At 37.5% G+C, this 27,778-nt stretch overlaps 1 protein-coding gene across 1 annotated transcript; it reads left to right on the forward strand.

The window, feature by feature from the left end:
• On the forward strand, positions 1-27,778 carry LOC136280954 (uncharacterized). The gene is made up of 15 exons (XM_066166931.1): positions 1-139; positions 4,758-4,818; positions 5,144-5,233; positions 5,335-5,588; positions 13,697-13,796; positions 15,229-15,693; positions 16,958-17,415; positions 17,619-18,327; positions 18,859-18,970; positions 19,916-20,165; positions 20,652-21,440; positions 21,892-23,125; positions 24,065-24,321; positions 25,173-25,434; positions 26,220-27,778. The coding sequence occupies exons 2-15, from the start codon at positions 4,758-4,760 to the stop codon at positions 26,222-26,224; spliced, it is 5,046 nt and encodes a 1,681-aa protein (XP_066023028.1). The 5' UTR covers positions 1-139; the 3' UTR covers positions 26,225-27,778.

The following is a 27,778-nucleotide window of genomic DNA, read 5'->3' on the forward strand; positions in this document are numbered from 1 at the left end:
AAGCAGTGCATGTTGCGCCAAAGAAAGGCAGAAGTGATTTTTAACTTAATTGGAGTGTTCATCTGCTGTTTAGGCGAAGGTTATGGCTGTTTTATTATTATCTCTTGCTCCTGTATAGTCTGTAGTTTCTCCTGCTGAGGTAAGAGGTGTTTGATGTTTACTAAGCGTAATGTACGGTAGAGTTGCCAAGTTAATTAAGATGCAATCAATGTCATAGTTACAGATCAGGGAAGAACTCGACTATTAAGCTTTCTGATTTTACCTGGAGTAAATATCCTCCAAATACGACAATGAATCGTAGTTGAAGCACATTTGAAATTTGTCAGAGTATTTAGATATTTGATTTTGAGTTGCTTTTATGTTCTCTGTCATAAGGAGAGAGAAAGCGAGTGATAATTTTATCTCGAGTAATTAATTTACAGCAATTTGGAATTAATGGGCTGAAATTTTCTCTCCAAGAGGAAATGCTATAATTTGATTGATAGGTCCGTAATTCAATCGGCAAAGGTACCAAGTCATAACAGTTAGCTTCTAAATTCCGCACAACTCTATAGGGCGACTTCATTATGCATACAGCTCTTGGATAAAGAAAACAATGACGTAAACAATAAAGCCGTCGACACTACGGCTTTATTTCAGAATAGTACGGTGCTATACAGAAATTTATATTTTCCTCTTTAAAGAGAATGTTGTGATTTTATGGTAAGGTTTATTTTTCATTTGGCAAAGGTACCATGTCATAAAATTCCGCTGAAAAACCTTAAATTTTATAACATTACAACTTCAAGTTAATTTAAGTGAGTCATTCAGAGATGGGTGTTACCGCTGGATTTTGTGCATAGAAGGCTCGATTTAATCCTTTGGGTATTCACTTCTGGGGCCACGTAGAACCGCTGAAAGCGTAATGACTAAGTTCGAATTCATTCGTTCTGGAAAAAGGTGAGATCTTTTGGAGGAAGACTCAAAAAAATGAAACAATAGGGCAATTAAGCGACCTTGAGCGGCAGCGTCAACAAGTGAATCCTTTTTGTTTTGACGTGTCAATGAACTCCAAAGATGATTGAAAACATCTTATGCCTTCAAGTTTTTTCGCTCAATGTTCTCAAGTTTGATTTTTATTTATTAAAACAGAGCATTTTTAGAGCTTTAAAAAGAGACCTTGAACAAGCATATTTCGTGGTTGTAGGCCAAAGTTCGCATTTTACTTCTCGTTATTAGCGTTTTAATTTATGCACAGCCATCTTTTATCGGCGTGTGTGAAGCATGAATTCCAAAGAATGACAGCAGACATTTTATGCATTCAAGCTTTTTTGTCAAGTGTTTTCAATTTTGATTTGCATAAAATGAAAAAGGGCATTTTGCGAGCCTTCTAGAGAGACCTTTGAACGCGGTGCGTTTATTGTTTGCAAGTCGCGTACTCGCGAACATTCCGATAAGGAAATAGATAGCTTCGAGCCTGACAGTTCCTAATATAGCAGATATAAAAGCTGAAAGGCAGACGACTAAGTTTAATTCTTACCATTTGCCATTCGCATACGCGAGGCAGTTTACTAAACTTATGTTTATATTGGTATAAGGTATAACACCTTTCAAATTCGGCGTTCCTTGCTTTGTGGTTAAGAATTTAAAAGCGAAATTTTTAGGAATTGGGGCTATTGTTCGTTTTTGGACGATAAACAAAAGAAGATTGTCACACGTGTCATCAAAGGGCGTTCCGATTTCTATAGCGTTCTTTTATTTCTGAGTGAAATCCGACGAGAACCCTACTGACTCGCAAATGAACCTGAACAATAGCATGAATATCTGAATACTTAACGACCCACTAAAAAGAGGGTACCTACTTAAATCGACGTAAAGTTGTCATGTTTTAACCAGTCCTCAAATATCTCATGTTTAAGAATCTATAAATGAACATTTAATCGTTTGTCCTACAATGTAAGAGTCAGGCTAATAGTTGTGTATTGATCGCAACATTTCAACTGCTCTTCTGTTAGTCTTCGTCAGGCAATTAAGTTGAAAGTTTAAGTGTTCCTATTTAGAGCTCCTTGGTCTGTTGCTTTTGGCGTGTTTTGACATGCTGTCAATGGTGCATGTCAATCCTCATTAGAATTCCGACTATTAGATGTTGTTCCATCATAGGCCTGCATTGTTGTTGATTAACTGTTCTGTTTTTTGATAGAAGGCATCGTTTGTCACTTAATCACATGGTCCTCAATTAGAATTTCATTCCAATGATTTTGCCAGAGTGTTAGGTGCATCTGCACGGTTGGATTGATTGCATTATCATTATGCATTATTATTGCACTATTGACAACTAGATCTTTACATTGCGTGGTAGGGAGAAAGTCGACACTTAGGCAGGTTGAGTTTAACACTTTTGCCTGAAGTTTTGAGTCTCTAATACAGAATCTGAGAGTGAAATGTTCAGTGAAATCCTGTTAAAATGTGGCCCATAAAAAGATGCAAACTTTTTCACATGACAATTAGAAAAAAACTCTTCAAGGCGTGTGTTTATGAATGATTTACAGCCGAACTCACCAGAACATGAAGATTGCTTGAGATAACAGCGCTTTAAACCTCGGCTGCAGTGAATGATGTGGCCTTCCACTCAACTTAGTTCTGGAAAGGGTCGAAAATAGCACAATTTGGCAGGTGGTGTGACAGCTTTAGTTCAACTTTATGCTCTATACCCTCACAGAGCACGCTCTTTAAACCAACGACAGCGCAACAAGATCTTTATATTCCATCAATGACAACTAGATCTCTATACTGTATTGCTGACAACTTAATCTTTAAAGCTGCAAAAAACTAGAAAAATACTTTATCTTTCAGATCAGCACTCTTAACTCCCACGATATCAATGAGCGTTTTCATTCAACTTATTTATTCTTATTTTCATGTCACCATACTCCCATCAATGGTGTGGCTCCATTTTCTGCATACAAATACACACAACTCACAATTCCTCAATTCATTCTAAAAAAGGGCTAAAACTTAAAACGTTAGCTTTGAAACTCTTTGCGGTGGTCAATTTATGTTATCAACTCGGTTGATAATACGAAACTACCCTGTTATACTTTCCCACTGACGCAGCACGAGAGTTTCTTTAGAAACTTACATCCCTTAACTTCATCTTTAGATTGCACGGTTGGCAACTAGACTTAGTAGCATGGATCAGGAATAGCTTTTGACATTGTATTTTAGCTGAGGAGAGAATGGTGAGGTTAGATCTTAGAAACTGAGCCAGCACATTTGACTGGATTCCATGAATGGCTCCATGGAGCCAGGGATTCTTCTCCATGCCACTCCCCAAGTAATTAGGGCTCAGGAAAGGTAGTGCATTGTGGTGTCACCAAGGGTTACTAAAGAACTTTTGGAGAATAGACGATTAATTTTTTTCAGAGCTACAAAAGCACTTTTTTAGACCTTACAAGTGGTGAATAAATGAAAGATACTAGATAATGGAACTAAGCAAATAGATGAAAAGATCCTTGATTAAATAATTGCAAATAAACAGAGCATAGTCACTTGAAAGCAACCAGTTGAGCAAACTGGCTGGCTGAACTAACTGCCTTCTGATTGATCATCTTGCTTTGTTACTCATAACTGCCCACATAAATCTGACTGTTGGTTAATTGTCACTTTGGACATTACCACTAGTCACTGCATGGCTCAGAAATACCTTAAATAAACTGAATCCTCTGCAGGATACAATCCATTATCAGTCAAAGCTTTTTACTTTAACTAGTGTGTTAAATTATGATAGCTTAACACAGAGAATTATCTTCACAGCTATTGTGAATGTTATTGGAGACTAAATTGTGCAATAATTTATATTAAAACTGGTTTTCTTTTTATTGATCCATTATGTGCCTGATATGTTGATCATATATATATATATGCTAAGTTTGGCTCTTATAATTCTGCTTTCTCTATTACTTTATGTTGAGAATTCTTATAAAAAGGCCTTTTGGGTGGAAATTATTTTCTCATTGGTGCAGAGGGAAGGATTAATTTCCCAGGAGGGTGAGACAACACAACTTAATTCCTCCTGTAGTGACCTCTAGATCATATAAAATAAACCATTTTACTTGCTGTCAATCAAAATCCCCTTTCTACTGTTTTATTCAAACCACTTGTCTATGTAGAAGTATTATGAAAAATATTGCACTCAATCAGGTGAAGGAAAAAAACTTTATTTGCTTGCTGGAAAATAATTTAGGGGAAGAAGGCACCAACTTAAACTTTCTTTGAAGGAGGCTATGGGTGAGGCTTTTCCTACAAGTAACTTTTTGTGGAACCTAGTTAATGAATATATTTTGTTAGTAGTTTGAAATTTCAAATTCCAGGTCAAGATGGTTTGGAACATATAATTTATTGTTATAGATCCATTTGTTCGGACTACTTTCTATAATTCTTTGTTAGAAAAAAATTTGAAGGAAAAAACCCAAATTATTTTTACTTCATAATTGCCACTAGCAGTAATGATTTTATTAACCTGAGTCTGTTTAACTAAAGATGTATTTATAAGATACAGTGGAGATCAACTCTTTATAATGTAATTTTATGGCAAATTTTTTGATTGTTTTTTGTTTTCATATTTTTTATGATAATTAAAGCACCCTGCTTAAGCAACTTGATTAGTTAGCTAGTAAATGCTAACTTTCCCAGGGAGGAGGAGTACTCCTTAAGTTTCTATTAAACAAAGCACAACGTCACTATTAAGAAAGGCTTTGCATCATTCTTGATGTTCACAGATGAAAGTTCAGATCAGGAGTATAGAAAATCCAGAACTGCAAGTTTGCTCAATACTTTTAGGTGAGTGCAAACGAGATTGATCTAATCATGGTCAATTTATTAGTATGACTTAAATTTTTAGTTTTTGTTTCCTATGTACATGTAATATTTTGATTGTTGAAATTACAAGATACCTTCATGGTTGTGTCACGGAAAATAACTATTAAAGGCCAATAGTTGATTGATGTCTTCTTTTAAAAGTTGAAAGCTTTTTAAGCTCAAGTTTGTAATTTTTGTTGCTGACCTTTGCACTCTTCATCATATCTTAAAAAATAAGTCGAAAATACAGTAGTCATTATGATTTGTGTTCAAGTTATCAATTCTTTGTTTTTTTGCCTCGGTTTAGGAAAAATAGGACTCTATATGGAAAGAGACGAAACTCTCGAGAGGAGAATAAGGGATCTTTATCGTTTCCACCATTCTTCTACTCGGAAATGTAAGAAAACGTTTAACAATGAGCATGGACGCAATTAAATTAATTTTTGAAAAATTCATGCAGTCATCTAAGTTTTAATCCATGTTCATTTGTCCTTTTAGCGTATTTCTTTTTTACAAGACGAAGAGTGGATTTTCGCAAGATGGAAATGAAGGACATTTCAGATATCTTACGACCTTTTTTTAATGGACCAGAATATGCTCTTATTGTTGTGTATGACATAACACAGAGACGTTCATTTGAGGAGGCAAAGGAGTTGGTTGACAGGCTCGCTGGATGGCCCCTTCCATTTGTCTTTGGTGCTCTTGTGGGGAATAAAGCAGATCTTGAAGATAGAAGGGAGGTGTCTTTTGAGGTAAGTAATGTGGCCATGTTTATGTGATGGCATTGTACTACATGTACTAAAACATGAAATCATGTTGGACAGGTTTTTTTTCATGGTTTTTGTAGAGTATGATGCAAATGTTTTAAAAAGAATGGTAAGGTGAAGTGGTGTATAAAAACTCTTTACATGACTTTTATATGATTACTTATTATGTCCTTGGCATAAAACATTTTGTGATTTTAAGGGTCGGGTTGCATCCTTGGGAGAAGAATGCGTTTCTAGTAGGTGCTCAATTACAAGTTGTGCCTCTACATTTATCGTGTCGTATTGACGTCAAAACATTGGAACTTCCTACGTTTCTTTTAAAATCTTTTTTGTTACCAAAACCGCGTATAGCAACTATATCTAGCATTTGGCATACAGCTCGCTAAAAGGCAGACTTCCCCTGATTCAACCAACAACACAGTCAACAACAAGTCAACAACACCATGTCCGCCAGATAGATGTCAACAATCTGGCATCGGCACCACGCAAATAACTTTTTTTCAATGTTTATTAACAAATGGACCTAATGTATAGATTAAGCCAAGCCTAAAAGCGGAGCTCTTGATAGTCTATTTTCAGCCCTCTATTATACTGAATAAAAGGTATCGTACAACTCTCCAGCATTGGCTGAAGACTTTCTTGAAGGGGCTCTGTTAGAGACCAGTTCTGGGTGGGGGCGAAGGCCGAGGTCTGGAACCTGGGGACGATATGGGGACGATGTTCTCACAACCTGCAAAGTGATCAACACGCGTGCAGTCAGCGGTATCTTCAAACAGCTCAAGACCTTTGTTGTTTTTCTTGATGTTTAGAGAAAATTTTCGAAGATAGGAAATGTTTTCCTCTTCAGATGAAGTGTATGATGTCAGCATCGGTTGAAATTGTATTCTATTGAGCGTGACTTTTAATTTCGGTTTGGGAAAAGGAGCCAAAGTTTAAAAGAATGACGGTAAACTACTTTGCGTTGAGACATCAGTGGACGATTGAAGTGTATACCCGTGAGCACAGTGAGTTAATAAAACAATACGCCAGAATCATATGGGCTTCTCTTATATCTTCTCTTGAAGTTGCCAGGTATGACTGCTTGCCTCACAGTTTTTCCCTAACGTTTCAACCTCCCCTGTTTAACATAGAAAATTAAAAGAAAAGTAATTTTTAACTCATGGTTGAACCTGTAATTTTCTTAAACTTTTACGCCTTTGGCTACTCTAATTTTATGATTTTCCTCTGGCTGGAAATACACGACGTCTTTTTTAGATTTCTTTCTGTAATTTAATTCGGTAACCTCTGCTGCAACTGCATTTAATATGGGTGTCTTTAAGAAAACTTGAGATAATACCTGGATTTCATTTTTAACGTCACAGAAATCAATTCCAAACATCAATCAAGTTTCCTTTTTAGTTTCAAAGTTAGCTTTATTAAATAGGTTGAAAAAAAATTTAGATGATATTTTCTCATGTTTGCAAATAATTAAATTTGCTGGAAGGTGGAGTTGTTGCAACATGTTAACATGAGACGCAACAAGAAATTTTATTGATATGAAAAAAGTTTCCATTTGACTATCTACTGGCAAGTCTTTATATTATATTTCAACCCAACCATTTACCACAACTTGTAAACACCATTACAAAATAATTAGTCGGGGAAATGAAAACGTTGTGGCAGATACACAATGTTTTAAATGCCATGTTCATAATGAGCTGACAGGATTGTGGAGGGTGTATTTGGGAATAGGCTCTCTTGTCAGTATCATTAATTAGTTAATTGCTCCTGTTGCCAATGTTTTGATGAGGTTGGGCTGTCAGGGCAAAGGAACTGAGGATTTTAATCGGCAGTGACTTAATTCTAACCTGGAAACTATGACTGTGAAAGCTATAGATGTGCCTGGTAACTCATTCTTGTTCTGATAAACTAGTTTTAAAGATACAATATTTTATTACACAAATTTGATGCATAGGCTGTGCACAAAGCTATCATTTGACTTTAATTTTACAGCCAATACCAATCCCTACAAATAAGAAAGTGTTAAGAGGATCAGAGGAAAAAATAATGTGCCATATATCTATAAGATTTCGTGTAATTATTTCAAGTAGATGAATATTAACAGATACAGTATTGTGCAAAAGTGATGCAAACACCTGTCGACGAAATTTGAAGAAATTCCTAGTTTTTGGACGAATTCTTGACCGAAATGAAACGTCGACGACATTTCCGCGAATTTTCGAGGCATGTATTGTTGTGAACGGCTCGAACTTTCGGCGACATATTCCTTGATGGCTTTAATGCGACTCAAGGTTTTTGAGTGAAAATTCGTTCTATGTGGCGAATATTCGAGGCGAAAATTCGTTGCTATTGTTCATTTTTCTCAAAAAGATTTGGTTGAATTTGTGTTTTGGTACTGCTCTATTTAAAATTACCATGGAATTTCCCGCTATGATTTGAGTCTCCGCGTGACCTATGTTGTTTGCAACCACGGCAACACTCAGTGTATCAATTGTGTTGATGCGTTTGGGATCATTTACGTACTCTACTTTTGGTTGTCATCGTGGCAAAAGTTTCAAACTATTCTACCAAAAAAATCAAGATCATCCACAAGCAAGGCCTCCACCCAGCTGAAATACTGAAAGTACTAGGACATCTAAGAATATTCACAAGAAAATAAAATAGGGTTAAAAAATTAGAATTCAGCATTAGCCAAATAAACAAGATTCTCAGAAAATGAAATGTGTACTAATGAAAAAGTTAAGCAAACTTTTTTACAACACCTGCCTGTACTTGTGCGGCACGTAATAAATTCATTTGAAGTAGTCATAATCCCAGTTCAAGTCTGCGATTACTTTGAAATTTTGATGCACACCTCAAAAAGACAACAAATAATTTTCAAGTTTCTGTTTATTCAGTCTACATGTAGGTTCGTGAGGTAAAATCGTAGAAATTTCAGAACTAAGCTAGCCTACCTGGAACAATCACCCTCATGTACAAATTAGATTAGGTTTGTACTGATAATGCACAAAGAACTTTATTCATTTAAAGAAATACTTAGGTTATCATCTTTTCACAAGCTCAGTGGAAAGTGAGAGTGAACGAGACTAATAATGACTATGTTATTTGAATAACTATCCAAAGGATAAAAAGTAAGATATGGTGTGCACAACTCACTTTTTTTAAGTTTTTGGCTTTTAAGCTGAGGCATTTATATTCTTGCTTTGTGCATTCGGTAGATGCCTATTAATGTAATGTTCACTAAACATTCCAGGGAAGGAGGCAGGTTAAGGAAAAAGCATGAATCAAAATAGGAGGGTCCCCCTTAATTTTATTCCTAATTAAAGGGGGATCCATGCTTTTCCAGATTCCAACCCTTTAAAACTCACATATCTTGTCACCAATTCCTTATATCAATGTTTAGATGGTTATGAGCATTGGTAAGAAACACCATCCATTAATGAAAGCTTGAGCAAGAGTATTTAATGCAATCTAAAGAATAATATTACATGTTACAATGAGGTAACTTACACAGAAAAATTATATAATCAAACAATTGCAAACAAAGGAAGTCAGGTAATGGACTCACATCCTTCAACGTTTGAGGGGTTCAAGGTTCAGAGAAATAGATATGGTAAACAGTTACAATTAATTCAAAATTGAGAGTTTGAAAGCTAAAAGATATACATTGCAATCATCAGACCCTTTGCATCCTAGCAAAAAAAGGGTCAATTACCACCATAAGTTCTCCCAAATGTTCATGATTACAGCAGATCATTAATTTTTGTTACAAGGTGCTGCTGTACTTACAATAGTTCTACTAACTCAAATGTATTTTTCTAAACTTTTCTCATAACATATGACTGTTCAGGTCACGTGGAAGGTTCCTGCATGGGGAATGACATTTTAATTACCTCAACAAATTTTAGTAATCAGAATTGCAAGCTCAGGTGTATTTACTTAGTACTCAAGTTTCCAAATTGGTCACCTAATTGTTACAGTGGAGTTCACTTCTTTTTGAGGCTATCTTCAGCTTGATCATCGTGTTATGCGTGAAAACTTCAAATGTTACTCATATATTCAAATAATTACCAAAGTGAAAAATTATAATTTTTTTATAGCCTGCTTCCTTTTAATTGTGCTCCAGAAATAGTAAATAGTATCGAAGAGAAAGGAAAAAAGTTCTTAAAACATCCTATGTTATGGGGATGGCAACCAAAACATCTCTGAAGCTATAATAATAATCATCTTTCCATGTAAACAAACTATAATGAAGCATGATATGAATTCATTTAATCTCACCCAGTTTGAATGTAGAATCCAAAATCTAACTAACTTACTGGGGAATAGGAAAAAGGTCAATGCGTTTTTCTTTTTTCTGTTATTCTAAATATCACAAATCAACCAGACCACCACTTCAGTGTGATTTTTTTGACAATGTGTACTTTTTCTTATGGACATCTAATTTCATAGGAAAAAGCTCAATGTATTTTTCCTGTTTCTGTCATTCTAAATATCACATATCAATCATGCCACCACTTAACCCTTTAACTCCCAGATCAAATTTGTAATTATCCTCACTGCCAACCACACAACTCTTATAATGTTAGTTCAGAGAATTTAGTATTGGATAAACTAATTATCCCCAAATTGATATTTTTCTTTATTCTCATCAATTATATGGTTGACATTGTTTTGATATTGTAAGGAGAAATTCTGTCTTTGTCACTAATGGGAGTTAAAGGGTTAAGTGTGATTTTTTTGAAGTGTACTTTTTCTTATGGAGTATAATTTTGGTATCTACCTTTTACCAGCTGACATCTGAGAAGAATCACGTCCACACTCTCATTCTGAGGTCTTCTACTCTTCCACCTTGGAGGGTGTTTTGTGTACATAAAAATTGAAGTTCAGTACCTTTAGTAGCTTTTTTGACAATGAAGATCAACAGAGAACAACAGCCACACCAAAATATATTTTTAAAGACACTTCTACAATGGAAGGTACACACAACTGACATGCAAGAGTGAAACATGTCAAGCATTAAAGTATGATTGTCAATTTGCTTTTCATTGCTTGCAAACAGCTTTAACTTCTATCATCTTTGAAATCTTCTGTATCCTTGCTTTCAAAGAAAAGCATTTCCCATGAAAATTTAAACATTAAAGCCTTAAGCTACCAGCAACAGGTTTTTCCATTGTAAGTCTTTCATAACAGTAGATGCTCATCATATTGCCACATTTTAAAGCATAAGAATGTTTGAATCATTAATATACAATGCGAGCTGAATTCCTAGGAATTCTCAAAAATTCCCAATTATGCAAATAACACTTGCGAACTGAATTCCAAATTTTCAGGGAATTCCTAGGAATTCCTAGGAGTTCTCAAAAATTCCCAACTATGCAAATAAGCTCTGATTTGAAAAGCTTGGAATTACTGGGAATTTCTGGGAAAGGAAGACTCCAGTTTTGTGAGGACTAGAAATTCCTTGGAATTCCTAGGAATTCTCAGCTACACATTAACTACCTATAATTTAAGAAGGGTGGAATTCTTGGGAATTTCTGGGAATTGAATTTGAGGCAATTTAAATACCCTGAGGTCCACATAAATTCCAAGAAATTCTCAATACCTTGAATAAGAAGGTTTTAAGAAAAGAAGTAATTTTAGAGGCTTAAAACTTTGGCTCAATAAAAGGTATGCTATACAAAATTTACCAAGAAGTATACATACATGTATATGTTTATATCTTAAAGATCATGAAATTTAGTATTCAAACTAAGTTTTAGTAAATCTCTGCATAAATATGGATTTCTCATAAAGCAGCAGTCAATTATGTTAAATGCAAATTGCCAATTAATCCAATGTACTCATATCACAGGTTTGCTTTCTAACCTCAAAGAACTCTTGTATTCCATGAAAAGTTTTTATTGTGATGCAAAATGTCTCATGTTCACAGATGTGCCAAAATCATCAAACATTCATCAGCTGTTCCTTGGTACACAACTTCCACATGTGTAATAATAATTACATTGCTATCTACACTTAAAGAACTTTGTTAGTTATGAGCATAAGTTACTTCCCCAAACTACATTACAATAGGTATTTTTTCAAGCAATTATCTACATAAATTATGTAAACCGGGTGCAATTTACGGTCGTAAAAGCAGTTTTATTCAAACCTTCCTCCTTGAAAGGTGCCTTGTACAAGTTCAGTACTTCCAGAGTCATAATCCGGGCTTTTGGGGCTACAAAATGATAAAATAATTAACGAGGTATGCCTAGCCAATTTATCGAGAGTCAATTAAGTACAGTTTCCTAAACTCGTACGGGAAGTTTAAAATGTGTTTCACTTCTGCCACATATACAGATTTATCGTTCTTAATTACTGATGAAATCTCGAGGATGTGACTCTTTTAATTCAAAAGAAAATACCCAAGCAGGTTACAGAGATAGTTCACGAATTGTAAACTGATAATGTGTCAACAAAACTTCACTAAATGATGGCGCCGATACGAATTTATTGTTTATAAACACTTATGAGTATTGACGCCCTCTTGTAATGCATAACCGTGTGCCCGCAGTACGCTGCACTAAAGCACGGCACTCGAGTATGCGCACTTCATTGTCATCTGCCGGTGTCTCCTGGCGCATACTTACAGGGTGTCCTAGTTACGCACGCAATCACGCCTGCGCATTACCTTCTCCTTCGCCCTTCCATTACGTTATGGCTAAGATAGTGCCCGCAATGTAGTTGGCCGCGCATGCTAAAAGTGGCACCTTGTACTGACGGTCGTGCGGTCGTACGATCGTAAGTCCAAATTTGTTCGGTTTGATGGGTTACTACTATTTCGTACAATTATGGGGCTACGCTGCGTACGCTGCGAGCTCCGCTATTAGAGTGAACTATCCTTGCTTACCTTTTTTTTTGTTTTTAAGACAGAAAAGAATGAGTTAATATACCTACTGGTCAAAAGTGATGATATTACGCAGTTCGCAGAACCACATAAGAATACACTCAAAAGCGAAAACTTAAACCATTTATTTATAGGCGTTCCAATGATAATCCAAATGTTCCTATAATCGAACAGAATAAACATCCAATTTTGACAGTAAGGTCGGTTTCCTACGAACAGAAATAACACCTTAGCGAGCGAAATTACAGCGCAAATGAAATAAGATAGAACCTACCGACAGTTCCGAGTTTAGAGTGACCAACGACAACAATTTTGGTCAGCAAAATATGCCAGCACTAAAGACGTCTAGTTCTTTTACGACAAAGCACAAGGTAGATTTCCCGGATGTTGACGTCAAAATGTAGGCATGCAATGGGAACTATGGATGAATGACGAAGGAATCATGTTACCCGAGTGTCACAGTCAATGACATCACAGCAAAAGTAACGAATCAATTTTCAGGAGACAGAATTACATATCACCACAACTTCTCCTTGGATCCTGATGATGACTGACGCTCGGGTTGTCAAAAGGACAGTCACTACTAATGACATCAGTGCTTCTCAAGACTATAATTCTGACTACACTATCACGAAACATTCAATGTGAAATAGTTTATTGAGGAATGGTCAGTCAGTCATCCGACAACAACAATATGTCGTAACATATACTTATTACAACATAGAATATGCTAGCAAGTCTAACTTGAAAAGCTTGAAAAATTAACTGTACCACGCCAGATACGAAAAACCACTAAAAAAACCACTCTTTAGATGTGGCCAAAAAATATGTGGAAACGTATTCTCCATCTAATGCAGTGGCACGGAACCTCGGGGAAGAGGTACAAACAAACCCATAACTCCATAGAAAAAATTTAACTAAATTGACAACAGCAAACAGAAAGACTGACTGAGCTAGAATGATTAATATTCCCCGCTAAAACATTAAATACTCAAAACTCTCCCCTGAGAATACGAAAACCTCTCAATCGTGCCATCAGAAAAGTAATTTCTGACTAATTCGTTCCTAGTCACTCAACCGTCAGAAATTACATTTTCTTTTCCTTACATTCCCAAAATTAACCCGGAATTCTTCCAGAAATACAGCTCACACACAACTATTATTTAGTGGTGGGATATTTCGACTTTATAATTTGTTCTTCCAGGAAGCACAGGATTATGCAGTTGGAAACCGTCTTGTTAAGATTTTTATGGAAGTGTCAGCACTAACAGTCGGAAATGTGTCAGACCTTGTATCCGAAGTAGGTAAGTAGAAATGACTATTCATTGACGTAAAGGGGGTAAGTTTCTAAGGAAACTGAGGTGCTGCGTCGGTGGGGGAGTATAACAGGGTAATTTAGTATTATCAACTGAGTTGATAACATAAGTTGGCCTCCGTAAAGAGTTTAAAAGCTGGCGTTTCGAGCATTAGCCCTTCGTCTGGAGTGACTAAAGGAATTGTCGGTTTTGTGTGTGTTTACATGCAGGAAATGGAGCTACACTATGGGTAGGAATATGGTGACGAGAGAACAAGATCATCAGTCGAATGATAAGCACTCGTTGATATCGTGGGGATTGAGAGTGCCGATTAGAAAGATAAAGTTTTGTTCTAGAGTTTTGCGGCTTTCGATGTAGGAAAAGGCCGCAAACTGCCCGCATATGCTGCTTAGATGGGATTAAAGCGCCTAGCGACTGGTTTGGATACATCGCTGTTGTTTCTTTCTATGTTGTGAAAGTGTCCCCCTAATGTATAAGTTTTTGCAAAAAGTTAAACATTGGTAAAACATCTTTCAAATCGGTAATCTTAATCCTCACGGTATCAAAGAGCGCTTTTCATTCAACTGGCCGTGGGGATTAAGAGAACCTGAGTTGAAAGAGAATTCCCTAGTATGCGTCGGCCAAAGGCGACACAGGCGGAAGAAAATATGCAACCACTTATCATAATATAATTTAATAAAGAATGCTTTGTAAAATACCACATACTCCACTCTTGTATGAAGGCAGACTTGCTGATACCTTGGAGCTTGTGCTATGACATTGAATGAAAAGCATTGCTGAAAGCTTCAGAAACTCTATTAACACTATTCCTGCAGAGTGACCATTGTGGAACTCTTCTATCCAATTAGCACTCATTAGTGGAAATGAGAACACTTTCAGTGGATAGGCCTTGACAGAAATCTTATTTTTTTGTAGTCAAGTATTCGTCAATAATTTGGCAGACCTGTTGTTGGTTTTAGTACTCTTGAGACAAAAAAGCATGGGTTTCTGTCTAAAGAGATGAATTCAAGGGGAACATATTGGTTACAATTCTGTGTCTGTTGTAGCAGCAACTGCTTCTATGAAACACGTTCTTGGATAACAAGCAGTAATTTTTCCCCCCTGGGAAAAAAAAGTTGTGAATGACAGAAAAATGTTTTTATGTTTGCTAGAAGAAAAAGGAACTACGAGGTTTTGTTCATAGTGAAAAACTAGGTTGCTCCTGTCATCGATACTAGTTATATAAATTTGACTAAGCTGTGTTTAGTTCTCTTAATGTGAAACTATAGCACCTCTTTCCTATTAATTAAGGTTTCCAGAGATGGTTCGTTAGATATACTCTTAGTGCGATAGGTTTAGGCATCATTAAGGATGTAGAAGGTCAAAACTGACAGGAAGTTATCATGTGGTGCTTAGTTTTTGTAATCATTCTATTTTGTAGAGGAACATTTAATTGCAACCCTATCCGATGTCAACGAAACGTTGCCTTACGTAGCAGAAACTATGGATCTGAGTAAGAGAAATTTGGGCAGCAATCCGTTGGATTTCCTCGCGGCGATGCTTTTAGTTAGCCTACAGAACCTTTCACTGGCACATATCCAATCGCTGAATTTGAGCCACAACAATTTGGCAGAGATACCTGATATTTTTCTACAATTGATAACCCTGACGTGCCTGTGTGTGAATGACAACAGACTGTCCTCTCTGCCTAAAAGTATGAAATACTTGAAACGACTACAAGAGCTGGACTTGAGAAATAACCAACTGAAGAGATTTGATGTGGTTAGAAAACTGCCTAAACTTAAGAAACTGTTTGTAGAAGGAAATCCGCTCACACTAGAGGAGATCAGAAGTCTTATTGAGCATGTGGATACGACGAAAAGATCGATCTACGTAGACATTGCAGGTAGTGTTACATGAATATATAGCAAAAAATCTTTTGCATACTCGAGCACAATGTTGTCTTGGAGTAAGGATTGTGTGGCTCTCGCGCTGTGGTGATTTTTATCTCAATTTAGAGTTTCTGAAGGAATTTTTTTGTAAATATTAGAGCTTCAAGTAGGTAAAGCCTGTCCTTCCGTCGTCGCTAAGAGTTCCAAATTGGCGTATATAGTCGACTCCCGTTATTGCGCACACCTTTGGAGGGGGGATTTCGCATCCGTAAGAGCGAGAGTCCGTAAAAGCGGGTTACGAGAGGAAAAAAAATTGTCTTGAAACATATGAAATGATATGTAACTAAGCAAAAATAAAGTTTCTTACGTGGTCTCGCGAACCGGAAAAAAGATCGGCCGCAAACAGGAAATTCTAATGTTCGCACCCAATTGAAGAATGGTTTCTTTGTTTTCTTTTGTTTTGTTTTATATTATGAGTCAGGATTTTGGACGAAGTATTCGCTACAGTGAGAGAAAAAACGGGTGAAATGTCGCGCAAGGGGGCATTAAAGTGTCCGCATTTCCGTAATAGCGAGATTCCGTAATAACGGGAGTTTATTTAAGCGGGGTGTTCGTAAAAGCAAGGTGTCCGTAGGGCGAGGTCGACCGTACACTTAAAAATGTAACCTTCACTTACTCTTGTACTAACTATGATCACCGACTGATGCTAATTTGTATCGTTGTAAGCTTAGTCTGATAATTACTTTGCTATTTCAAGAGAGTTTGTGGGAGTGGTTAATACAAATCTGCCAGCCAATCCTCATGGTTCTGGAGTCTTGGGGTGTGCACTTGAAGAAGGCGTGACAATCGGAAGCAGGCTGGTTTTGTTGTTGAATGCGGTCTTCGTGTACTGTACAACTTTAAAAACATTTATCGCAGCATCTCAAGCCAAAAATGATACAAAAGAATACAAAAGAACCTGGCTTGAAGGCTGACTATGCGAGAAAAATGGAACATCCCGTGCTAATTTTATGACAAGAACATTTTGAGGAAGTTTTATGTGATAGATTTACCTGAAATTTTGAAAAAATCAATTCTCCCTTCTACCGAAAACATTTAATCTTCCGCAGGTTGATATGACTTTCGTGGGAGTTAATTTTAGTAATGTGTTCCTCGTTTTAAATGTATCACCCTCCACAAGGTCGTAATGTATCGTAGAAATGTTCTTTGTTTCTCACTCTACTGTTCTACAATATTTAGTTTGTGCAATAGTAAATTTTCCTTTTCCCTCACTTGCAGCTGTAGCTCCTACCGCTATTTTGGCGCAAGGACATTCCGCAAGACTAGTTTATGAAGAGGCCCTTAGAGATGGATTTGTGAATGTTTATCGTGGTCGCATAATATTGGTTGGCCAGGATCGTGCCGGAAAAACAAGTTTAAAGAAGACTCTCTTAGGTCTGCCATTTGACTACCGGGAACGGAGCACGGACGGGATTGAAATTGAGCCATCAAAGTTCGAAATTGAAGTGGAGCAAATTAAGAACTGGACTCCAAGTTGTGCGAACAAGTCAAGTTTGTCTGATTTTTTGGAATATACAACGGGTATGGCAAAACTGTTAGCGACAGAAAGGTATCACATGATTGTTGGTGATGAGAAGGAAGACTCAGAAATGAAATCAGTAGGGGCACAGCTTAAGGAAGAACGCAGAGTGGAGTCAGGAGAGGAATTGCACACAAAACATGTTGTCGCCGATGAGGTCCGTTTACTATGTTTTTACCCTGAAACCTGAATTTTTTTGAATGATCTCAAACGAATTCACACATTTAATGCTCATTTCATTGTTTTGACATAACGAGATAAATCGATATCCACTGTGTAAATAAAGATGTATCAGCCATCAATTTGTAACGCGGTTTGGTATCCACAGTATTGATATTTCATCTTATTTTAAAATGTTAGGTTTCCGTGTTCGAGGATTCGGCCACTAAGTTTTCCGATAGATCCAAGCCATTAAGCGAAGTTCATGAAGGAGATAATCTAAGCACAAAGTCCAAAAAGGTCATCAACGTCACCGTACTTTCTAATGCCGTTGAAAAACAGGCTGATGAACTCCTAAAGAACATGATCGTTGAAGGTGTGGATGTTGATAGTACATACATCGAGAAAGCATCCTCGATAACCGCAGATGTGTGGGATTTTGCGGGTCAACATTTGTACTATGCTGCTCACCCAGTATTTCTTTCGTCAAGAGCTGTGTACATCGTCGTTCACAACCTTAGCAAGCCACTGAATGCCCGAGCTCAGCCATGTGTCAGACAGGGAACTCATGAAGTACCTTTGGAGAACCCCAACAATGAGACAAATCTAGAGAATTTGCTGTCGTGGCTCGTGACAGTTCATAATGTGAGATCAACTGGAGAAGAAATGGTTGAAACGCCTAACGAGCTCCCCTATCTCCGACCTCCAGTGTTCATCGTCGGCACCCATGCTGACAAGCCATATGAAGATAGGAAGGATGTTTCATCCAAGATACTTCGTGAGATTTCTAGTAAGGAATATGGAAAACATGTGATCCGACCATTCTTCTACATTGATAACACTCAAGGAGACCAATCATTCGCACGGAAATTCTGGAATTTCTTTAAATTTCAAAGAAATCGTCAAACAGGTAAATTATGTGTTTGGGTTCAACATGATGATTAATGACGTGTTTATCGGTTAATGAGTTTGGGTTTAATTTTATTTCTATCGAGGACAGACAAAATCATCGTTACATAAAGTTGATTGGATTCACTGGAGATTTTACCGGTTGCTTTTCCAACGTCTAATTTCTAGCATCCTTTTGTCTTTATCTTGGTACTTATCTACTTTTGATGTTGGCACCTTGTTGGTGCTCCTGTTATTCCTGAAATTTTTTTTGTATGTATTTTCTCTTTTTTTTCCTTTTTTCCTGTGTTAACCTGGATTGTATATGTAAATACCATAACGAATGTTTTAACAGACCAAATTAGTGTGAAATTTATAATACATTGCGAAGAAGTGACTTAGAGTGCTGCAGCAGAAATAGACATTTCCGAATACGAAATAGGGGATCATGGTCTTAGTTGCCATCAAACTCGTATCGACCGAGGAGAAATCTCTGTTCCTCCCTGGCTTCTCTCAACAGCACTAATTGTTTTACATAATTTATAATTGAAAGGTCGAGAAGGAGACAACGATGGCACTGATGCCGATGGAATTCATGCTCTTCGAGCGAGAATCCTGGAAGTACTTCGAAAGGAACCTTATATGGGAGAGAAGATACCAGTGAGGTAAAGTATGATGTGTAATGATATAAGCACAAAGAGATGTGAAACGTACGAGTGGCTTTCATAGCTGGTTTCGTTACTTGTCGAGTTCGCTACGTTCAAGTTCGCTAAATGTTCGTTACTTACATGCCGAATTCGCTACTTACTTAATTCTACCACAGTAAATTATGCTCACGTTATGAGCATAATTTACCAATTCCCCCAGATGATTTACGGAAACTTTTGCGGCTCATACTTGAAGAAAATTCTCTCAAGTTCAACGAAAGATTCTTCATACAAACACATGGCATCGCCATGGGAACTAAGACAGCAGTTGCTTTCTCTGCCATTTTATGGCAAACCTAGAAAAGCGACTGTTAATGGCTAGTCCCTCTAACCTTTGGTCTGGAAGAGATTTATTGATGACATATTTTCACTGTGGAACATTTCTATGAAAGACGCTTACAATTTTGTTGACTTTGCCGATTCTTTCCACCCTACAATCAGGTTTACTTGTGAAACGTAACCTCGCAACAATCCAAAAAATCAAAGTAGCGGTTTAAAGCACACCAGAAGGAAATTTGCATATGATCAGTTTAACTGACTCCTATAAACGGCAATCACGCAGTTGGGAGTATAAATTACAGATATTGCTTGTGGTTTATGGTTAAAAGATAAATTAAAACTGTGAATTAACAGAGGCAGCGAATTGGGCATGTTAGAAGCGAACATGTAGCAAACTCGACGAGTAGGGAAACAGGCGTAAAGCGCTTTCAAGACGACGAATTTTTCAGTGCTTAACAACATGTTACTTGTGGATGTAATATATCCTCAAAAGATGCTCAACCGGCTATTAAGCCATATTCTAAAGTTACATTTAGAAATTTCCAAACTTTGCTACATGCAATTTGCTATCTGATGTATACCTTTCTGTAAGTTAGACTAATTATAAACTTTTTATAATTCTAGATGGTTTAACTTCGAAAAGTTCATTGAAGCTTTGGTAGCTGAGAATGTATACCACTCAAATACTGTCCATCTTCAAACCTATGCCAAGGATTTATGTTTTATAGAAGACGATGAACAGTTTCACACCATGTTGAATTTCTACCACGACTTAGGTTTGATTGTGAAACACCGCAGTACAGTCATTCTGAAGGCACAGTGGTTAATCAGTCTATTCAAGAAGCTTATAACCATCCCAGCATTCAAAAAAGCGGTAGGAAAAGATAATCTTCTATGCATCGAGATGATTAAAGATCGTAGGCAGGATTTGTTACCTTCCCCCAACTTGTGCTTGGCGAAAAAATGTTAATTTAATTGACTCTTTGTTCGTTTTTTTTTTTCACGTTGTTTACACCCCTTACAACATTTTGAGTTTTCTCCATAGCTTTCATGTGTCTCCCACTCTCCCTCATTTTAATATTGCCTTATATTGACAAAATGGTCACTAATTTATTACGACATTGTTTGGAGGTGAGGAGGTAAGGGGGAAATTAGATAAACTAATTAGAGATGAATAACAAGATTTTTCTTATTATGTTGACTCATTTCGGGAGGCTTGCCAACTACATTTTACCACTCATTGTACCCTTAGTAATGAGGAAAGGAGAGATGTTTTTGATTCGCTGCAAATTAAATGGGTCATTTTTAAAGAAAAATTGGTAGATTGAACTTATTTCAAATAGGGAATTTGTGGTTTCAGGATCCTGTGCATTCCAAGTACTGGCTGGAACTCGAGACAAGTGGTGTCCTTAAGATGGAGCTTGTTGATCACGTTTTTTCCCCTCTTATTCAGCAAGGCGTTATCAAGGAAGACATCTTGGACATGATGGAGCAGTTTGGTTTGATTGCCAAATACTCACCATCCCCGGCTGACGTTTATTACTTTGTGCCATGTCAACTGAGGTCCTCGCCTGAAGAGCTTTGTAAAATGGAACCATCATCTACGGATCCTTGCCCTTTGTATCTTCATTTCCAAGAAGGCTTTGTTCCGCATGGTCTTTTTACTCGCCTTGTTTCAAAATCGGTTGCTTGGTGTGGTGCAAATGGATCGTCGCAGCCTCCAAAACTCTACCAGAATGGTGCATGGTTCATTCTTGAAGAACACGTCATACATGACATGATTATGATTTGCAAAAAGAAGTTCATAAAAATCCTCTTGAGACAAAGAATTAAGAAGAACGTAGTTGCAGTTTCTAGTTCAACTTTGGTAGAAGTTGCTAGAAGTGTGCTATTATTTATGGAGAGCACTTTAGAAAAGATGTCGCAGGAGTTCCCATACCTGAGCAGGATGCAGCATGAATTTTGTGTTGAATGCCCCTACTGTCAGCAGAGCGGTCGCAAGTGCGTAAACCACAACCAAGTGTCCTGTGGAGAAGAAGACTGCTTACACCTGCTTGAATTAAGGCAAGGACAGGATTTGATCTGTATGGAAAGCATGTCTAATGAAGTACTTACAGTTCCTGGACAAGAGAAATGGTTGTTGAACCAGGTATAAAGCATTCTTTGTATGTCTTCGTTCGTAGGTAGTAACGGAAACCAATTAAGAAGAGCTTATGATAGCTGCAATGATATCACATTGTGCGATGGCAGTCGTATGAATCGGAATACCCAATTTAGAAAATCTTGGAACAGATTGAGATCTAATGGTGTCATAGAAGGATCTTGCTTCATCAAGCTCCTAAAGCAATTCAGCAATGGATATACTGTATGAGATTGTATGTTTTGCAATTGCGTAATTACCTTTTTGGTTGATTCAAGACACATATGAACGCGTTCAACCAGTTCGTTTCCTTCCGTCTGGTTTATAATTTCTTGATGGGAAAAAAGGATATTTTTCTCTAACAGAAGTAAGTTTTTTGGTGAAAACTGTTTTATATACCTTACTTGGAAAATGATATGCTTTTCCTTTATAATAATGTTTTTATGTCATTATCCAAAAGGGCTTGGCTCCGTCAGAAATAAGAACCTCACAAGTTGCATCAGTGCGTGGTCACCCAGCAAAGTGCGACAAAACTTTGAAAGTTACTCTACTGGCCAGTGAGTGGAATTCGTCAAGGGGGGGTTTGTCCACCATCAACAGACACCTTGCCATCCTTGTGGCCAAACGTAGTGAGATAGAAGTCACGCTCTTAGTCCCGCAATTTGCTTGTTCTGAAGAAGAAAAGAGAGATGCAGAAAGTCACAAGATTGTCATCAAAGAAGCAGAGAGACGTCCAGGCTACGACCCTCTTGACTGGTTGAGCTTCCCTCCGAAAAACCTGATAATTGACGTGGTCCTGGGTCATGGAGCAAAGTTAGGTAAGCAAGCCCAAATCATTAGGGAGTACCATAATTGCCAGTGGGTACAAGTAGTGCATACTGCGCCTGAAGAGCTCGGAATGTTCAAAAACTATCCCAGAGCCATTGCCAGAGGAGAAGAGAAGACTACAGCCGAAGTAGATTTGTGTAAATTGGCAAATCTAGTGGTAGCAGTAGGACCCAAGTTGACTGAGGCCTACTCTGCCTATCTTCAATCATGTGAGAAGCAGCAAGATATCATGTCGCTCACTCCTGGCACATTCAAGGAGTTTTCAACTCTAAATCATGCCTCAGTTGACTCTGAAAAGTTTAGGGTGTTAACCTTTGGTCGTGGTGACCCTGAGGACTTCGGTCTGAAAGGGTATGATATCGCTGCTAAAGCAGTAGCTGAACTGAAAGACAACTCCTACCATCTGATCTTTGTGGGTGCACCTGATGGAAAACAGGAGGCAGTTACGGAAACTTTGCTGCAGAATGGTATTTCCAAACGTCAGCTGACAGTGAGAACGTTTTTGCAAAGTAAGCAGAAATTGAAAGATTGTTTTTGTGAAGTAAATCTCTGTATCATGCCATCCCGGACGGAGGGGTTCGGCTTAACTGCGTTGGAAGCCTTGTCAGCTGGTCTTCCCATTCTTGTTAGTGGAAACTCGGGTTTCGGAGACGCACTGCGCACTGTGCCAGCCGGCAAATCATTTGTGGTCGATTCTGAGGACCCCAAGGTGTGGGCTGAGGCAATTGCTGTTGTCCGTAAGAAGGAGAGATCACAGCGTCTTAAAGATATTGAACGACTGAGGACATCATATGAAGGGCAGTTCAGCTGGGAGAAACAGTGTGACCTTCTTGTTGATAAGATGTGGGTCAAAGTTCATGGCGCAGGTATGTTGATGATTTTTATGTTTCTTTCCTTAGGCTTGTCTTTTCTTGTGGTATCCCAAACTTATTCTGTCCTCGATGTGAATACATTTTGTACCTCGAAAAGAGGTTTCTAAAACATGGTATGAAAGAGAATTTTATAAGTTTGTGTATATCACCAATGTTCACCAAAAAGGAAACGATCTGTACGTGCTGATAAGAGAGAGATAGGAAAAAGAAAAAGAAATGTCCAAAACCACTTTTATTCATCCTAAGTTTAATTATCGTTCTTGATACGAGTGTATTCCAAAATGTTAATGTTTTAGCGGGGCATATGTCATATTGTGCAAAAATCTCAGGTTAAAAGTCATCTGCTCCGGTTATTCACAAGCAATTATTGCTTTCGTTGCAACATAATTATTTTTTTATGAAAAAAGAAAAAAAAGTAGCTATGTAGAACGTTAACTGGCAAGTCTAGGATATTAACCGCGACTTTTTATTCCAATACTGTTTCTGGTTCTTGAATCTCGAAGAAAGTGGTAGTTCAACCTGAAAGAAGAGCCTGTTCCTATCAGTGAAGATTTTAGATCAATTTAAGTCCTCATGAAATATTTTCCCATACATGATCCTCCTAATAAGGAAATATCTCGTTCATTTGAGGGTAGCGCCCTCTATAAAAATTAAATCAGAGTACTCAATTTAATAAGTGTCCCTCTCAGCCCTGACTTGGGCACATATTACTTTACTAGCAGTGAGATCGGGGCCGAGTGGATCACATACAAATTTCAAGCAGCTTGCAATGGCGATACAGGATGAGTTCCCAGCAAGTTTAAAAATAATCACGGTAGACTGAAACTTCGGTCTTAAATGTGATGGATTTTTTTCTATCCGATAGTTGAGATCTTCGCTTCTATCTACATTGTATGATTCAAGGAATTACACCTAAAATTATTTTGCTTCTAGGGCTGCTTGAGCGAACCATCCAGAATCTTCAGCGAATGCAACTCTGCGCAAGCTCGGTCAACAACCACACTACCTTGACAGAGGAGTTAACCACGATTGTATCAGATAAGGGCTTTAGAATTTCTGGCAATCAAGGGTCAGGAAACTGCATGTTCTATGCCTTGTCAGAGCAACTAGAAACCGTCAAAGGAATCAAAATCCAACATGGCCAGTTGAGACAATCTTTAATTCAATACCTCAGGGAAAACCCAAAACTGGTGAGATGCAGTAATTTTCATTAATAGATTGAACTAACGGTTGATCAGTAGTTTTGGCCACAGTGCTTATTTCTCTCTCCGTTACATGAAGTATTACTCGTCCTTACTGGGACACTGGTCCCTTTCACAACACAGAGAAGCGCTTTGACAGTGCAGTGTGTTCTCCTAGAGCTCGATAATACAGTCACCCAAGGTAGGATTGTGTCGAAAGCTCTTATCGTGGATTTCAGTGCCTTAAGCGGTAGGCAACGTAGTCTCTGCCCACATTCTTATCTAATTCAAATGGAGTCTCTAGTAGAGTGTTGTGCTTAGTTATGTAAGTCACACCCTTAGAAAAATATTCCTTTCAGAATCAATTCAGAATCAATGAACACCGTCAGTTTAGCTCGGCTCTGAATAGGACGATCATGTTTTTTGAAGACCTTATCATTCTAAACTATATTTTTCTTACTCTGAATGTTTTGGTTTTCTTCATTTAAGGACTTACCGGTAGTTGACATTTTACCCGTATGGTCGCATTTGTTTAAATTCTCGTTTCTTAGAAGTGTGATGGTACCTATGAACGGCTAAACATTTAACTGCAATAGGTTCATAGCGAGTCTTCCTGTCTCAAAATGGGTTCATGATCATGTGGAGACGCAACTGCCGCTGCCCATTTAGATTCCTGTGTAGTGTGACACTTACGTGATGTTTGTTTTAGCTTTTACTGTTTGCCCACCGCGTTTTAATGTTTTCACTAACCTTTCCACTGTAAAGAAGTTTATTTTTTTCTGGATTTTTCCTTGAATTGTGCTCGGCCCTGTTCAAAAGGTATTTGGAATTCAAGTTTTAATTGCTGTCTCTTCTTGCAGCCGGATGGAACAGATCTGATTCACTTTGTCCATGGCCATGAAACATGGGCTGATTACCTGACATATATGGAACAAGATGGCGCTTGGGGTGATCACCTCATTCTCTGTGCCGCTGCGAATTGCTTTAAAACGTGCATTCATGTCTTCAGCAGTCTACATAATGATGTAGTCATCAGGCCACATCATCCTGTTGAAGAAAGCAAGCCACTAGTACTGGGACATATTCATGAGGTACACTATGTCAGTCTTCAACCCATACAAGGTAAGAAGGGAAAAGCACACGTCACGCGCTTTTCAATTTGAAAATGATGAAGATCACTTAACATTCGTAGTGAAATTTGAAAACCTTATGTTTCCTATGTAAAGCGGCACTAACTGGGTCGAAGGTTTACCCTTGAAGTGTTAACTCTTCTCGATTCATTACGATGGTTTGTTAGTTGATCTTTCTCAGAGACAACTCTGAGAACGAACTAAGCTTTCCACTTCCCTGCTGGAAAAACACACCAGTGTCTTTAGTGACTTGAAATGTACCATTGCTATCGTTTCACGAGTCGTGCGTAATCATAAAATAAGTTACAAATTATACCTTCATATTTTCTTTTCTTCTTTTATATTCCGCGGTGGGTTTTAGAAATTATATCAGTTTTAAATGGATTGATCTTTTACAGTCTTTTTGGAAAGATGGTAACTGAAGAAAGTGTCTGTAAAGCGAGTTATGTATACATTTATCTGGTTGTTAAGTTATATTAAGATATGCTATTTGTATTTGAACAAAAGTCGCTTGTTAAGAGAACATTGAAAAGCATACAAGCTTAAGTCAGAGGTATTACAGCTGCTCAATTTACCCAAGGACCAGGGATGGTGCTGTAGTGAGAACACTTGCTTCCTACCATTTTGGCCGGGTTATATCCAGGACCTTGCTTTTCAGGTCGGCTGAGTTTGTTTTGATCCGCGCCCGAATTCTAATCACTTTGCGGAGAACCATACTCTGGGAAATGTGAACTTTTTGTTCACTAATTTTGGTTTGTTTTCTTGTTGCATTTACAGGCTAAAAAAAAAGTGTTTCGGCAGCTTTGGCTACAAACCAGGAAGACCTCAACGAAGAAACAGAACGCAACCAGAAAAAACTGCGAAATTTTAGAACTTCTCTTACGAAACTTAATTTTTAGCTGAAAAGAAAAGTTTAGATAAAACATAGCATTTTAGAGGTCGCAGGTTTTTTGGTTTGGATGAGCTTAAGTCACTGAATTGCTATCGAGTTTTCGTGGTTTGATTGAAATTTTGATATAGAGTAATTCTTAACTGAGTGTAAAAAGTAATCCCTTACTGCTTTGGTTTTCTTTATTTCGGTCTGTGATTGGTCTAGAAACTCGCTCAATGTACGAAACAAATCAGATGGCAAACGAGAAAGAATCGTGACTGGTCGTTTGCCCCCAATTTTCGTAGTTTGCTTGTATTTCCTTTGAAACCTCTTAGCTAATAACGATGCAAAACTTCGTTATTATTGGCTGTTGTAATAACTTAGGTGTTTGGTTTACGCCGGCCAATTGATAATTACTCCAAAAACCATGAATTGCGTATTTCTGTTCTGCAATTATGGAACATATCTCATCCAGGATATTCTTATGTCTTGTCGGTGCCATTGTGCGATGGTACCGCCGTTGTGTATTGAATTTTACAAGCTTTACTTGATAGTTTGCTCTACATCGTAGTGCTTGGAGTGATTCACGGAATTTATTAATTTTTTAATTTAAAATTTACCTTTATTACATATTAAAAGGAGAACAAAGCTAATTTGCATAGATAATACATGGGAAATATAAAATAGGAAAAGGAAAAAAGCGAGGAAGTCTCAAGAAGCCATGAAGGCTTATAGGTGAGGCTCCCCTTTTAAATTAGAGTTTAAGTTAAACTAGAATGTAGAACTTAAATTAACAAGATTAAAGTACGAATTACGGAAGTCGTGGGACGTAGTACCATGGTGTTGTCGATCACTTTTGCTATCAGCCTTGGAAAATAACCCCAGCGCCATGGGCAAACTTTCGAACTCCTCACCTTGAAAGAATTATGGGAGACAATGCTATCATGAGTATGATGTTTAAGTCTACTGCCATAATACCCTGTTAACGGCTTGTTATTATTTACTAAATCTGTTTTCTTACAAAGCGATTCCTTTTCAAATTTGCTGATGTCGTTTGCCATTTAGAGGCATTTTTAAATGCGATTCCAGTAGCTTTGTGGACCAGTGGTTACCATTTAGGTGCTATACATTGTCAGTTTAGCAAGGATCTGCCACCCATATCAGATCTTCCCTGCAAAATCCCTTTTCTTGAAATCGGAGATGTTTGACAACCGAGTTCGAGACCATGTAGAAAGCTGCTAAGTATCCAACATAGGCTTTTAGTTAGATGCATTAGAGGATTTGAATGAAAATTTCCGATCGTTAACTCATCCCTTATCAAATAAAAATTCAATCGACCTTTGTCTTCATATACATGTGTAAAAGCAAGCACTAAAATCGAGTATTTGTAGAGTATCACAGTTGTGTTCTCTACTGTATGTTAAAAAATATAAATAGACCATGAAATACAGTAAAATAAAAAGAT

The sequence above is a fragment of the Pocillopora verrucosa genome, chromosome 5 (assembly GCF_036669915.1).
Source record: "Pocillopora verrucosa isolate sample1 chromosome 5, ASM3666991v2, whole genome shotgun sequence".
Lineage (NCBI taxonomy): Eukaryota > Metazoa > Cnidaria > Anthozoa > Scleractinia > Pocilloporidae > Pocillopora > Pocillopora verrucosa.